A 15611-nucleotide genomic window follows, 5' to 3' on the forward strand; every position below is an offset into this window, starting at 1 on the left:
TTTTGATTGATGTAGTTAGCATTTTCATTCCTAGTGTCATATATATACACACACAAACAAAGTACATATATATGTATTCATCTGTGACAACTTCAGTGTGTCATATACATTTGAGTGATGAAGTAAGCAACCAAACCACCTTGATAAATGTACTTTGACTTTTTGACTTGGGAGGAAAGATTGCATGTGAAACATATCTTTGATCATTTCAGTGGCTTTAAATAGTGAAGACATCATATCTTATTGTAGACTCCAATGAGTACATAATGTTGGGATACAATGTGTCTGCAAGCTTGACTGTATTTGTTTTTATTCCTAGCCAATTGTCATGCATGGCAGAGTTATGAATTGGCAAGTGCAGGGATTCTGTTTGTTGTTCTGCCAAACTGCGGATTTGTGGCAGTTTCCTTAAATTTTCAAACACTCTGTTTGTTTGTTTTCTGCAACGCATTGTGCTTAATATATTATTTTTTGATACATCAGAAGGGTGTTCATGCACAATGAGTTAGATGTTAGCTTGCTTTGTATAAATGCAGGTATTGCAGGTATGATGACATTTTGAGTGTGTACATGCAATGTATTCTGTATACCCACTGTTTCTAGTTTGTTCAAGATGTGTGTCAATTACCTTCAGTGAATCAGAAGACTCTTATTTGGTTTCTTGAATGGTCATTCCAAGGGAAAACCAAAATGTTGAGTGATTTGGATGTATTGTAATGTTTTAAGACAATAGAGTCTCCTTCTTTCGGGCTTCATCAGGTTTCAGTTACATTTTGCTAAGTGCAATATATTTTCAGACTTGCAGATACATATATTGATACACCTTTAGTTGCTCAGTTTACTGGTATTCATTTAAAGTGGTTTTACCATGACATTCTATCTAGAGTTTATATTTTAGCAGGCTGTCGGTGTAGAGGCTACGTGTCTAGCAATATTTATTTTCTGTGCAATGGTTTCATCTCGGGATGTGTCTGTGTATTCCTTTTTCATTCCATTCCATTCTATCCAGGCGAGTAGGAAGCGGATTACATTTTACATGTGTAAAATATTTTCTCTCTTGATGGTTCATCACGTTTATTACTGTATACGCCGAATATTTCGCGAGGTTTTTATTTTCGCGAATTTCGCGAGTCGGGTGCTATTCGCGAAATTAAAGACACACGAAAATATTAATTCTGATCCCAATGTGAATGTGACGTAGGCATGTACATTTTGTCCATTCAGTACACGACTCCATGATCGCGAATTTAACAACTCGCGAAATTGTCGGGAGTTCCCAATTCGTGAAAATTTAGACTCGCGAAATATATGGCGTATACATTATATCAGTTGTGTGCACTGACTTGGAGATGAACCATGGATTTCGACTATAATTTCCATTCAAAAAGTACTGAAATTTTTGGGGTATCCATTGTAATTGTTCTGAAAAAAAAAATGAAAAGTTATATATTAAAGAATATCAAGCAGAACAAGAGATGTATTTGCCCTGTGCTTTATTTGTACTTTTCTCTGAGTGTCTATTACTGTACATCATCTTCTCTAAACATGACATTATGATATAGACATTTAGTACAGCATGATCATGTTTCACTACCTGGACATTTTAGTGGTGTATCTCATGACACGTGTAACACAATCATGGTGTTCTATTAAAAAAAAAAGAGGGGGAGGGATTCAGTTGAGTTGACTGTGATGAGAAAGGTTAAGCCAAACAAAGAGAGAAGTTCGAGTTTCATTGAAATAAGGGGGTGTAGAAAGTTTGTTGATTTTTTAAAGTTTGAAAATAGCACTCTAGGTCACAGTTACATATCCATGGCAACTGGAAAAGTCAGTGCTATGATTTTTGCCCAAGTCTGCTCTGTTGTTTTGTATAGAAATATAACATAATTCCATTTGGTCATAATTTAGCAGCTGCTTCTTTTCCACCTCTCCTATGAAGAGTTATTTTTGAAGGTGTTGCAAGTGTACGATAATTTGATCTGAAAGATATATAATACACTCAGCAAAAACAGAAAATGAACACTTTTCAACTTTATATTTCTCATAGAATATTTGGCTAAAAGTTAATGCCCTGCATCATATACCATATTAAAGGTAATTTGATTGGCTATCAACCTGGTATGACAATAAAAAGGGAAACTTTATGCATGAGTCAACACCTTTGTTTTTCTCTTTCAAGGCACAAAAGTAAAAGTTGCAATAATGAACAATGTGTCACTCATGCGTAAGTGCTCTTCCATATAACGATAAGAACAAAAGACCAAATTTAACACAATAAGAAATATGAATCAAATAATCTGCAAAATTATACCTATGATCTCTAGAATATCTTTGAAGCCCAAAAATCAATAAAGGCTAAAAATAATGGAGGAATATGAAGAATCTTTTGTCACATCCAAATTCAAAAGAAATAAGAGAAGCAATATTTAAAAAATGGGAGAAATTTGATTGTTTTATTAAGAATTTGGACAATTGTACTTTATATTTGGTACCTATGTTTGTCTCTTGAATTTTTAAATTCCTAAATTAAGAATGAACTAAAGAATTTCTGTTTAAATTCTCTTTGTGCCTTTGCTCCCTATGTCAGAAGTTTGAGTTGACAGAAAATTCCTATTTCCCCTCAGTTATCCACTTTTTTGTTGAGGTTATAAAGAGATAAAGAGAACCAAAACTTTTCAAAATATTTTATTCAAATCGATCTCATAGTGTTAAACTGGTCTTTTGTTATCATTGTTATCTCTCATTATAACAAAATTTCAGCATAACAAAAGAAAATCAGCGATCCCAAGGATTTCGTTATAACGGAAGTACACTGTAGGGAGTATATGTATTTCATGTCCAACACATATGATTACAACATTTGAATACATGTATATTAATGATACAATAATCCAATGAAAAGTAAACTGTGAACAAAAGTAAAATTTTGTAATTTCAAGACAAGTACAGTACAGAAAAAAAAAAAAAAGATTGGAAATGGAGGGGACTGCTAAAAAGACATATACATATAAGTGCGAGAGATTGTTCCCTTCCCAAACATACGCGGTGCCTCATTGTGGGTAGCATATACTGTATACGCCATACATTTCATGAATCTAAATTTTCGCGAATCGGGAATTCCCGACGATTTCGCAAGTGGTTAAATTCGCGATCGTGGAGTCCTGTACTGAACGAAGAAATGTACACGCAAACCTCACATCCACATCGGGATCAGAGTCAATATTTTCGCATGTTTTTAATTTCGCGAATAGCACCTGACTCGCGAAATTCGCGAAGATAAAAACCTCGTGAAATATTCGGCGTATACAGTAGTGAAAGAAATTAGATTTGAGGCGGACATTGCTCTCAATCTTGATCAAGAGCAACGTCCACCTCAAGTCTAATTCCTTTCACTATAGTGTGTGTGTGTGTGTGTTTGTGTGTTTGTGTGTGTGCGCGTGTGTGTGTTGATTTCATGTAAAAGAAAAAGTCAGGATTTGTGTAAAATTTGGAATATATGAACTCATGACATCTCACCTCAGCATATCTTTTTATTTGAGCTTCACTGATTTCTCTTTTCGGTCAACTTTCTGGAAAATTGAAATTTTCAAATTCAATAATGTCCTTGTTTCTATCTCCTATCAAAGAGTTTTCATGGCCCTGTCTGTCTAATTTTTATACTATTTTGTGTTGAAGCCAAAGTGGGGTTAATGTTACTTTAGTATACATCCAAGCTTGCAAGGTTAGTCATAACATAGCAATTACTCCAATGCTAATGGCAGATTAGGTAATTTCCGGCAGTAACCATGGTTTCCGCAATTATTTCCAGTGTTAGTACTCGAGTGAGTCCTTCACTGATACTTGTGTAGGTGCCTTCCATGAACTGACAATCTTTTTCACACCTTGTTTGGACAGTTTAAAGTAGCTGTTTTAGACATTCAGAAAAAAAGGCAACATACATACATGAGTTATTTTCTGTCTTGTTTGTGTGTGTGTGTGTGTTTTCTGGTGTGTTCATCTGTCGTGGGAGATAGATGACAATCAAATCATGGTGGAATTAGATTTGAATTGCACAATAAAACATGCAGTGCACTTGATAGTGTGAGTCAATGTCATATATATGCGGCACTCTTGCAATAGATCAGAGAGGGTTTCATGATGTCTTTCGAATGCTGAACAGTTGGAATGTAGACAGTGTCTTGTTTTGTTTCACTCCCTTTCTTTGTCATGCCTATCTTTAGTTTTATTTTCTATCTGTTCTGTCCCTGCTTTTGTTCTTGTCCTTGTCATAGTCCTTTTTTTTTTTCATTTTCTGATTATTTTGCCTGACATCAGGATATCAAAATTTTATACATGGAGTCCTTGATGGATCTTGAGATGTCCTCACCTTCTAGAGTAATTCACAAATTTTACAAGCTATGCTTTTCTCGTGAATTCCTTCTTTCCATGTAGAGTTATAAATCAAGATTGTATTGCTTACTTGTTTATTTATCCAAACCAGAGTTGATATCATCATAAAAATTGTATTCATGTTTTGTTGAAACTTACGTGATTCAAAGTTCCTTTGAATATTATGTACTCATGTAAGCGTCATGTATATTACATTGTATTACTTTATGTGGAAAAAAAAATATCATTTTGAACTGAATTGAATTGAAAGAAAAATTCCGCCTTTTCACATTTTTTTTTTTTTGGGGGGGGGGGGGAGGGGAGAGTTGATATGGTTGCTTACATCGGGATGAATAACTGATTTTTCCTTTATATATTATCAAGCATAATTTGTCAAGCAGTCTTGTAAATGGTGCATCAATGTGGATGAAATCGGACAAGCAATATCAACTCCTACGTGAAGAAAACTACCTTGTCCCAAGATGCCTTGATTATGAGAAACTACTATAGTATTGCATGGGCCATAGATTTTGTTTTTCGGGGGGGGGGGGGGGGGCTTGTGGCCCAATGGGGGTTCAAGGGTCGTTTAAACTTCCCTGAAAAATGTTCCGTTTTACTGTCATAAGTTGTTGTTGTTGTGGGTTTTTGTGGTTTTTTTTTTTTTGGGGGGGGGGGAAGTTGTGTTGTTGTTTTTTCAGAAAAAAATAGGAGGGGGTAGCTGTAACCCCCTCAAATCCACGGTCTTTATATTGGACTGAACAGTGATTAGATCGAATATCTACTTTCATTAAGCTGTATATTTTGTCTCCGTGTATCAGGGTCTGCTGGACTATAAATTGGATTAAAAAATTAATTTGCACTCCGTACTCACGATGCATGTGTATTACAATGTTTTTGGTTCCGTGCGACTCTTTGCCTGTGTATCCTTTTCAGAATAGCATCTTCAAACTTAATCCAGCAATGGGACAAACCTTGACATATCTGCACAAATTGTAAATAAAAAAAAAAGTAATAAAGTTGTTTCTAAATTTTGTGCATTTCTTGTTTGTTCCCCCCTCCTCTGGAACAATCTCCCAACCAATACTCAGCATTTAACCCCCACTGAATTTTTCAAAAAAGGATCTCAAGAATATCTCACTGGAAGAACAGTACTGGTGATCATGTAATTTGTGGTTGATTTATACTTTTGTTTCTTTTGTGAATTGTCAATGTTCATTCGGTTGCGATATCTGTAAAACAAAAAACAAAACAAAAAATTTTGCTGTAGGCACTATATAGTTTTTTTTATGTTATTGTTATTATTAGTGTTATCATTATTATCATCATAATCATTATTATTATTATTATTATTACTGTTATCAAAACTGTAACAAGGGTAACAAGGTAATGGGACACAGTATAGGCCTATATCCTTTGAAGTCTCACACCTGTAGTTAATTGTCCCACAGACATGACAGTTTTAAACCAAAACAAATCTGTAAAATAAATGAAAGATTAATGTCTTTCATGCTTCATATCCGATTCAAACATCTTTCCTTTCTTTTCAGTTATGAAATTTGCAATGTTTGGTTGTTGGTTGTTGTTTTTTCAGCTCAAACATCTCTCAGATGTCCTAAAAAGGAAGATTGGTTTCACCACTCAAAATGTAGGCCTACATGTGTCTATTAAATGTATGCCTGAAACAAACACAGTACACTTGATTTTAAAAGGCATGTCCAGCCTCCAATTAAGGTGTATTTTGTTGAGAGATTTTCTCTATGATCAACCACACAAATAATTATTTTGGTGGTTTTTTTTTTCAGAATGATATATAGGCTCTATGGTGATTTTGCTGTTGTTTGTTTTTGTTTTTGTTTTTGTTGTTGGGGTTGGGGTTTTTTTTTTTGTTTTTTTTGTTTTTTTTTTTTCAAGTTCCCTGGTTAATTTTTTATTTCTGGTATGGCAATTTCATGAGGCTCAGGCTGGTCCATGTTTGTTTGTTCGTTTGTTTGTGTTGTTATTTTCAGATGTGTAGCCTTATAGGTCTGTAGTATATCAGGTAATATGGCATTACATGTATGCTTCAAACTGGTCATCTTTTAAGTCATTTACTGCAATTAAAGACAATGAAAATTGGTCTTTTGATTGAATACAAAAACAGACTTACTGGATGATTTGATATGTGCAACAGCAGCATCCCCCATTCCATATCCAACTAGAGTAGCTGAGATAACCTATTTCTGTCTAAGATGAAGAAACATGAATAAAGAAAAAAAAAACACCAACAGCACAAAACTAGACATGTTATTTACAAATTACACAATGCATAATTAAAATACGAGTGAACGGCTTGTAGTGTCCCCTGTTGCATAGGTGTAACTGTACATGCTGGAGACTGGTTTGAGCCCCTAGCCGAAATTTACCCGATAATCTTCTGTCCTCCAAAGGCACTGTCCAAACTGATTGTTTATGCAATCATTCCCCGAATATAAACAGAGGAAAATAAGTGAGCTATCACCGCGGTTATCACCCGAATCATTTTGGTTTTCATATTAGATGGTCATATCTGACTATTCTGAGACATAGATAACAGGCGACTGCCATCACCTGGCCTCGTACTATGCATCGAAACGATCGCGCGAAAGAAACTTATTTTTATGAATGAACATGATGCCAACTTCTTTCATTGGCTTAACTTTTCTGACGTGTGACTGGATGAGTCCAAGTTTTACGGGTAATTCATTCTACCTTGAATATTCTTTGATTATTTGCTGAGTAGAATGCGTATCCCAGCGTTTTTATAGATGTATTGAATTCACTTTCTAAGTTTTTATACCATCAATGTTACACTAATGTAGAATTTAAACGGTATTTAGACAAGTGATTGATGTTTAATCATAGGTAAATTTCCCTTTTTAAATTATGGAATTTCCCGCAGCGCTCTGGAGACTGGCTGCAGTGCCTGTGGTTATCAACGTGTGTGCAGTACAGAGCATGCATGTGAGGTAGCTATCGCTGCGACAAGGGCAGGCGTGTGTGTGTTCGATACCGCTGCGCTACATAGCGAACACGCTATGCGTATTATACGTAGCTAGGAAGTGAGCGCTTATGTACGCTTGATATGTGTGTGTGTGTTTGGCAAAGTGAACACTCAGTGAACGTGATACCCTGGTCGGTCCGTCATCAGGCGCACCACCACCGTCCCCGTACAACACACACTACTATTGCGACGAAAGGAATTTCTAAAGCGGGGCTCCCCATCACCAGCAAGCAGCAGGGCAAGGTGTGTTGTGCCGATCGAAGGATGAAACTGTGAGGTACGAGTGGCGATCCTTGCCCAGGTAGGTGCCATTTCGGCATTTTTCCAACCTAGTCTTATTGTACAATTACTATATTTCAACATATGTGAATAATGATTTGATTAGTCGTATCCAGCCGGTGAATTTTGGCGATGACGATGTCAATATCAGAGTCTACTGCTGTCTGTTCACTTGGGAAGGTGTGTTGTATCGATCGGTGACTGCGGGTCGACGGGTCGTCACGAAGTTGATAAGGGCAGTGCATTCTTTGCTGCGATGATCGAAAAATATTTCGATCGTAGGCCTCGGGCCGAGTATTGGTCGTTGGAAAAGAAAGAGTCTGGCCTGAAGCTAGCTATAAAGGCTCATTTCGCGTTTGTTTTCATATAGATTTGCATGTTTGTTACACGGATTAGCTAATGTTTCTCCCTTGTGGGGGCCTTGGCATTTAACCACATGACAAAATTAAAGGAATGACAACAATAGTCAACATTCTCATTACTTTCGGTCTAGGCCTAGGCCCCCTACCCATTTTAGAAATGTTGACTGAAGAGGACATTTATAAAAAGGCACTGTGCAGTCCAGCATAAATTTCCAGACTCTAAAAAGGCCTAAAGAATCGAACATTACACCTAGCACCTCTGGCTCTGCGCATGCGACATTGATTGCAAGCGAAAGAACAGCGTGATTCCTCAGAATGTTACAACCCAGAGGGAATGCATCATTGCACATTAATAAAGTGAAATATATTAACAAAATTGGTACAGACTGCAACAACTGACTAGGAGAGTCGTATAAGAAAATAACACAATTTTAAGTAGACCAATGTGGAAAAATAGATCTATTAGGCAAACAAATAAATATAAAATAGAAATTGGAGCACTGAATGCACCATTTATATTTCTATAATCTTCAATTTGGTGTGACAAAACAAAAGAATATAGATATCTACATGTAATTTCTACAATATGTCAAAGTGGGCAATTGTTTCTTTCTAGACTGTTGTCACAGCACTGGGATACAGCTGTAGTTTCAGCCAAGAGTTTTTTGCTGCCTGTGTTTTAATATACTGGTACATACATTTGTATGCTATTGTAGGTACATTATTTTATCATAAAGTCATACTTGATACTTGGTAGAAACATCCTCCAAAATCTCTCGTCTAGGGGTAGGAGTCTTATAGTAATACTGGAGGTTTGTCAGGAATGGTCATAAAAACTCATACAAGTAGATATCTAGACTACGTATAACTTTTTTGTAATTCATTCAAGGTGGCCTCATCTCATCTGGAAGATGCTGATTGTAATGTTAGTACAAGGAAATGAAAAGCTGTTTCCATCTATTTTTATGACCAGTGATATTCTATTCCTTTTTGAATAGTTTTCTTTGATAGTTTTGAATTAACACTTCAGACATACTAGTAACTCAATTCTCTACTCTCTATAGTCTTTGACTTTATAAATTCTACACAAGATCACTTTAATGTGTAGGCCCTACACTGCCAATTCATATGCCTTGATACAATACACTTGCCATCAATGTGATAATGACATGCACACAATATGTACAGCGTATGGTAAATAATGTGGCATTCTGTAAAAGACTTCATTACATAAATGGCTGCTGGTGTAATTGCAAGAACGGGATATTTATTGGATTCTGTGGTATTAAATCATAGATAATGTAAATGGATGTTACAAATCATGTTATTTTTTATTTCAAGCGTTTTACCCACCAATGAATGTTAACAAGTTATTTGTGTGTGTGTGTTACACTGAAAAGCACATACACACTGTACATACAATGTAGCATGTACTGCTTTCTTACCTTTCATTGTGGGGTGTGCAAAGGCATCTGTCTTTTTCATATGATAATTTGATTTTATCTTGATGTACATGCCATTGCATACGGTACAATGCCAAGTTGCATGTGGTACAAGGCATAGGTATGGCAAGAGGTTGGCTTGCCACTGCTGAATAAACTTCTCTGCTCTGTGCTGAAGAATACGTGCAGCACACATGCAGTCGAGTCAGTCATGGTCGTCGATACAGTCATAGAGGGGATGTAGCTCTGCCATCACTGTTCACTCAGCCAGCATGGAGAGAAAGGTGGCTGTGTGTCAGTGCATATTATATGTGTGTGTGTATGTGTGTGTGTGTGTGTCAGTGTGTACATGTATAGTCTATATCAGTGTGTATGTGTGTGTCAGTGTATACGTATGTCAGTGAATTCGGTGGAGTGCCTGCTAAATAGTATGAGTGGCCTGTGGGACTTGCTTCAGTATTGGTTTCCTTGCTCAGGGGGTTGAAACCAAGATGGGTGATGGGTTGATTTATTTCTTTACATTTTCAGCTTTCACTCGCTTTGTTGCTTCCATGGCATTTGATTATTTTGAAAGGTTAAACGAGGACATCTTGTTCCAGGGATGGGTAAAATTAGGAAAAATTGCTTCCTAATGGGCATCTTGATTCCCTTTGAAACATCAGTAGTCTCAATGTGCCAAACCTTTGATGTCACCAGTTAAATTCCTATGAAACTTATTATCTGTTTGTTATTATAGATACTCTACATTGCTGTCTCACTTGTATGAGAAAAATTTGGAAAAGCGCAGAAAACAGACTCAGATTTAAATTATTCTTTAAGTCACATTATATCTGGCAGATAAAAATTTTCAGAAGTGATAAGGTTGTGAAAGTGGCAAATTTCAGACACATATAAAACTGTCAATTTGTTTGCAATGCAACTCTTTTGGAAGTGTCTCTGGTAGGCCTACCTCTTTGAATTGAATGACATTCTAGCAGAAATGGTTTTGTCATGGAGATACAATCATCCAAGTTAGTGCTAAATAACATATCCTATAATAGGAGGAAGATTTAGATAGAAATGTTTAAAAAAAACAAAATCTGTACTGAATCAGAAAAACAGTGATTAAAAAATGCTAGTTTGAACAAAAACATTAACTATTGTTTTATTTCCCCATTGAAGGATCAGATTTTATGCATCAATGCAGAGGCTTTTTTTGATGGATGATAATTCTGCAACGTGAGTTCTGTTGAAACGGGGAGCTGAAAGTCCCACATCCCTGGTTGAATGAAGTAGGGATCAAATTTATGATATATAAATGTTTGTAGTCTGCCTTATAGAATACTGCTTTGTAGTTTTAAAGAGATACAGTACCACACTCCTATATGCAATTTCTTGGATTTGTCTGTTTGTTTAAAGGTCTCCTTCAATATGTAGATAGCTGGCATTATTTGGAGTCAGAGAGTCGCCACCAGCTGGTCATTGGCTGGGCTTTAAACTGTCAAATGTTCACTGCAGCATTAAGTCCTAACAGGTCACTTTGTGTGCAAATGCCAGATGTATTTTCATCTGCTCTCTGCATGCTGAATAGGGAGGATGCTGTGCTTTGTATCCCAAGTGCATTTTATTGGAAAGGTTACTAGGTTATGCTTAGAATCAATACATCCTGAGGCCCCCAAGTGTAGCAATGTCGAACAAAGGCTTTCTGGCCATCACCAGTAGTTGCATTTCGCAGTGTGCTAAAGAGTTCCTTTCTGTGCTCCCTCAATACCTCCCTCTCTCCTCCCTTGACTTTTTGAGGTACTGCTCCTTTTTTCCCCTTCTTCTTCTTTTCTTTTGTGCTTCCCCACTAGAATTAGATACTGGCCTTACTTATCTGAGAGGTTGATTTTATTTTAATTTATTTCAATTTATTTTTTATTCTTTAAAGAGAGAGAGAGAGAGAAGGTAAGCTATGAGTATAAAAGCTGAGAATGGGAAAGTAATTTTTCCTTTAATCTTTCATTACAGGATATGTAATATAAGGCAGCAATAAGTTAAATGAAGGAGGATATTTTTTCTTCCAATAGGAGGAAAACAAGGAAATGAGGAATTCACAAGTCCAGTAAGATTTGTCATGTTTCAGCAAACATAACTGTTCATCATAGTTTAAATAAGAATATGTTTTTGTTTCCGTGTTTTACTGTGGTTGCGGTTTAGAGTTTTAAACAGTTCAAAGATATATTCTCTGTTGTCTTACACGCAGAGCTACTCTGTTGCAGTTATGACTAAAGATAATTAATAAAGTTTGTTGTTCTGTTTTATCTTTCCTACAGTGTTTGTTGCCAGTCATCATTCCTAGCAGCATCAGGCAAGCTGCTGCAGATGGGATCGACATGCAGAGCTAGGATTTCCACGACAAATAATTACCCCTTGCCTTCTCACATTCCCTTCTCTGAGTTTTCTTTCCCCTTTGGCAACCCCCTCTTTACAAAACAAATGCCCTTCCTTTGGTTTGTTTGTTTTCATTTATAAACAAATCTTTTGGCAAAAAACAACAAACAAAACAACAAGCAAAAATCACTTTTTCAAACCAACTGAGCAATTCTGCAGCAAACCTGTGGAGTTGATGTTTCTCGTTGACAGAAAATGACAGTGTAAAATTCCAAGGTCACAGCAGCAGCAGCTCTACTACATGTGGGCAACCTGTCTAAGCTCCCAGCTTGTTTCAGTCCCGTGCAGCAGAAGGCAAGAATTATGGTCACCCTCATCACAGAACAGTTGCAGAATCAGTCCCTGGAAGATGTCAGCTTTTTGCCAAAGGTAATGTTCCATTCTGTCACCGATGCATTGAAGAACTTCTAAAAATTACTTGCGTGATGAGGTCTGATGGGGGTGTCGGCATGATTTTGGAACTTTTTTTCAAGACTTGGGGCTTTACCCACAAAATCACACACACACCCGAATCTACAGTGTAATTATTAATAATTTTCCGGTTCCGAGACAGGGATTTTTCTGTCATCACTAGAATGCTGTAGCTTAATCAAAATGGTAAAATGGTAAAAATAAACAAATCGCAAATGAATTAAGCATTTACATGAAATGATAAATATTTATAAATATAGACGCTGATGACAGGCAAAGAACTCGAGGAGTTCCAAGACACAGGCCTACCTTGTACCCACTTCCTTTGTTTTGTGTCATATGCGCTCTGCCAGTTATGTCGAGTTATCCACCTGTTGCATCCAAGTGCCTTAAAGAAAGGGGAAAGGGAGAAATATTGAAGGTAAAAGATGATATTTTCACAGCAGATTTATTAAAAATTGTATAAAAGAAGGAAACACTTTCCATGGCTCATTTTCATTGCAGAGTGTAAGGAAGAAATGCCCATATTGCCATACTAATCATAAGAATATGAGACTGAGTGAATTCGTCTCATAAGTGAAACTGAAATAGATTACTTCGTGTGCGTCAGTTGGAAGGTACACGTCATGAACTCATTTCTTTACCAAACCTGTATGATGATTCTTCAGATTTTGAGGCAGAAAGGAGATCCTAAAGTGTGATTTGGGTTGGTGTTTTTGTATGTGCGAGCCATTGTAGCGACAGAGCGGTGTTTGCGTAGCAGCAGCCGAACTGCGCCGAGACATTCGGCAGAGAAGGTGTTGTGTTTGTATGCCCTTTACTCAACAACTTTGTCTTTTATTTGTTGGGGTGCCAAGCAGATTGGTTTCTGGTTTAAAAACAGAAAAGAAGGGGACCAAAGCTCACAAAGACAGCTGTAAAATGAATGATGGCATGAGGGAGGGGTTTGAATACATGGTGGCAAAATGGCCAAGGGATGAGTTTGCCTTGAAGGGTGTACCCATGCACAGAAAGTTCAAATTCTTTTCAAATTCTGTATGTTTGCTAGGACAAGCCAAATACACTTCTGTGTTGCTGGACACACAGTTTCTTTGGCATAGAGTGTGTCACTGAGGCAGACATTTTAATTGTCATGCTTGTAAATGTCTTTTTTGTGTGCGCATGTTTTTTGCTAAAATTCATTTTTGTTCCTGTGTATGTCCCAACGAATTCTAACTTCAACAACAACAAAAGCAAACATGAATGGCAATTAGCATTGGATGTACATGTGATTACATTGCCAAAAGAGGAACATAGTAAAAAAAAACCAAAAAACCCTCATAACATCACAGTCAGAGTGCATGCATTCCACAGTATGTGTGGTAATGTGTTTCATGAGGGTGTGATTGATATACATGGAATGAATTCAGGAAGAAGTAAACACTTGACATAGTACAATTTGTATGTTATCAATGCCATTACCTATTTGACACAAATTCACACGCTCGTGATATTGCTTTCTTGATGTTATGCCTTATGTATGCCTTGATCATCTACTTGAGTTCCCAATGGTCTTCTCATCTCTAGTTACTGTTAATGTTGGTGTTTTATTGGAGACTTGCCTCTGTACGAGTATCAGACCAGAGCTTCAGTTTTTATTCTCTCAGGTATTTGCAGACTGATTGGCTAAGATAAGAAGTACAGTCAACAGTGAATGATTATTTGTTTATTTTTTTGTCACCTCTGTCTCTTTTGTTTGGCTTCCGAGGCTTGGGAGCAGACTGGCAGTGTGAATTGGGCATTCATTGATTGGTTATTTTATACTGCATCAATATTGACACCAAGATGGGGGAGCGATAACCTGTTGATGTATTCAGCTTGCTTGCACTATTCATAATCTTTGTGACTGTCTGTAACAACAAGAAACTGACCAAGGAAAAAAAAAAAGGAGGGGGGGGGGGGAGGACATAAAGTAACAAACAATAAAGGTATGTGGCATTCAGGTTGCAATAGTATTGTAGGTGGGTGGACATTTAACATACAAGCAAATATGTTTTCCTGTATAGAAAGGCAGAGGACAATAAATATGAAGTGATAGACTATTCCATGTTTGTTGAATTTATGAAAGACGCTGTGTTACATTACAGTGTTTAGATATATGACCCTTTCCCTATACTCCTTTTAAAGGACAAGTTCACCTTCATAAACATAAGGACTGAGAGAATGCGGCAATATTAGTAGAACACATCAGTGAAAGTTTGAGGAAAATTGGACAATGGATGCAAAAGTTATGAATCTTTAAAATTTTTGTGTTGGAACCACTGGATGAAGAGACTACTAAGGCTCGTGATGTCATATGAGTACAACAGTATAAAGAAAATGTAAAGAAAATTCAACATATTTTCACTTTTTTCGCATAATAAAAGAGCAATTGACTTGCCTCTTTCTAAAGGCAATTGATATTACCCATAACATATGTCAGTAATGAGTCAAGGGAATGTGTACTTTTTTCAAAAGATGAAATTTTGTGAAATTTTCTTTATATTTTCCTTATATTGTTGTACTGATATTACCCGTAACATATGTCAGTAATGAGTCAAGGGAATGTGTACTTTTTTCAAAAGATGAAATTTTGTGAAATTCTCTTTATATTTTCCTTATATTGTTGTACGCATGTGACATCATACACTGCAGTAGTCTTCTCATCCAGCGGTGACTGCACAAAAACTTCAAAAATTCATTACTTTTGAACGGACTGTCCGATTTTCCTCAAACTTTCAATCATGTGTTCTACTAATATTTCTACATTCTCTCAATCCTTATGTTAATGAAGGTGAACTTGTCCTTTGAACTACATTGGGTGAATTACAGGCCTATGTTACTTCTGTAGAAAGGACATGGAATATGTTATGTGACTTGGTTATTGAATACCGGTAGGCACTTTATTATACTGTAGCCTCGTTTTTTTATTTTATCATGGACTTGAAAAAAAAAATTCAGACAATAACACTCACCTTTTAAACTAAAAGAAAACAAAATCATACTCGATTACATTTGCAAACCATCATCTACTTTAACACATCATAACTCCCAAGAAGTATGAGAGGAATTTAAATGAAATTCATATCATTGCCTATTTCCCAGTGAGGAGCTGAAGAAATGGGGACCTGGATGGGCGAATGAAATGATGGCATAATTTTTTGACACTCCAGTGGTGGCTGCTGTGGCCAATATATGACATGCCATTAATCTGAATGGGCAAACTAAATCAGAAATGAGGGTTGCTTCTCTGGTCTCGCGGCTCTCATCCTAGGGAGGGAGGATGCCCAGGTTGGTGTG

At 36.6% G+C, this 15611-nt stretch overlaps 1 protein-coding gene across 1 annotated transcript in view; it reads left to right on the forward strand.

The window, feature by feature from the left end:
• Positions 1-11997: 11997 nt before the first annotated feature.
• LOC140241762 (protein FAM53A-like) overlaps positions 11998-15611 on the forward strand; it is a 121283-nt gene continuing 117669 nt past the window's right edge. The window contains 1 exon segment of the mRNA XM_072321512.1: positions 11998-12251. Coding sequence (XP_072177613.1) covers positions 12186-12251 — 66 coding nt within the window. The 5' untranslated portion in view covers positions 11998-12185.

This window comes from Diadema setosum, chromosome 18 (assembly GCF_964275005.1).
Source record: "Diadema setosum chromosome 18, eeDiaSeto1, whole genome shotgun sequence".
NCBI lineage: Eukaryota > Metazoa > Echinodermata > Echinoidea > Diadematoida > Diadematidae > Diadema > Diadema setosum.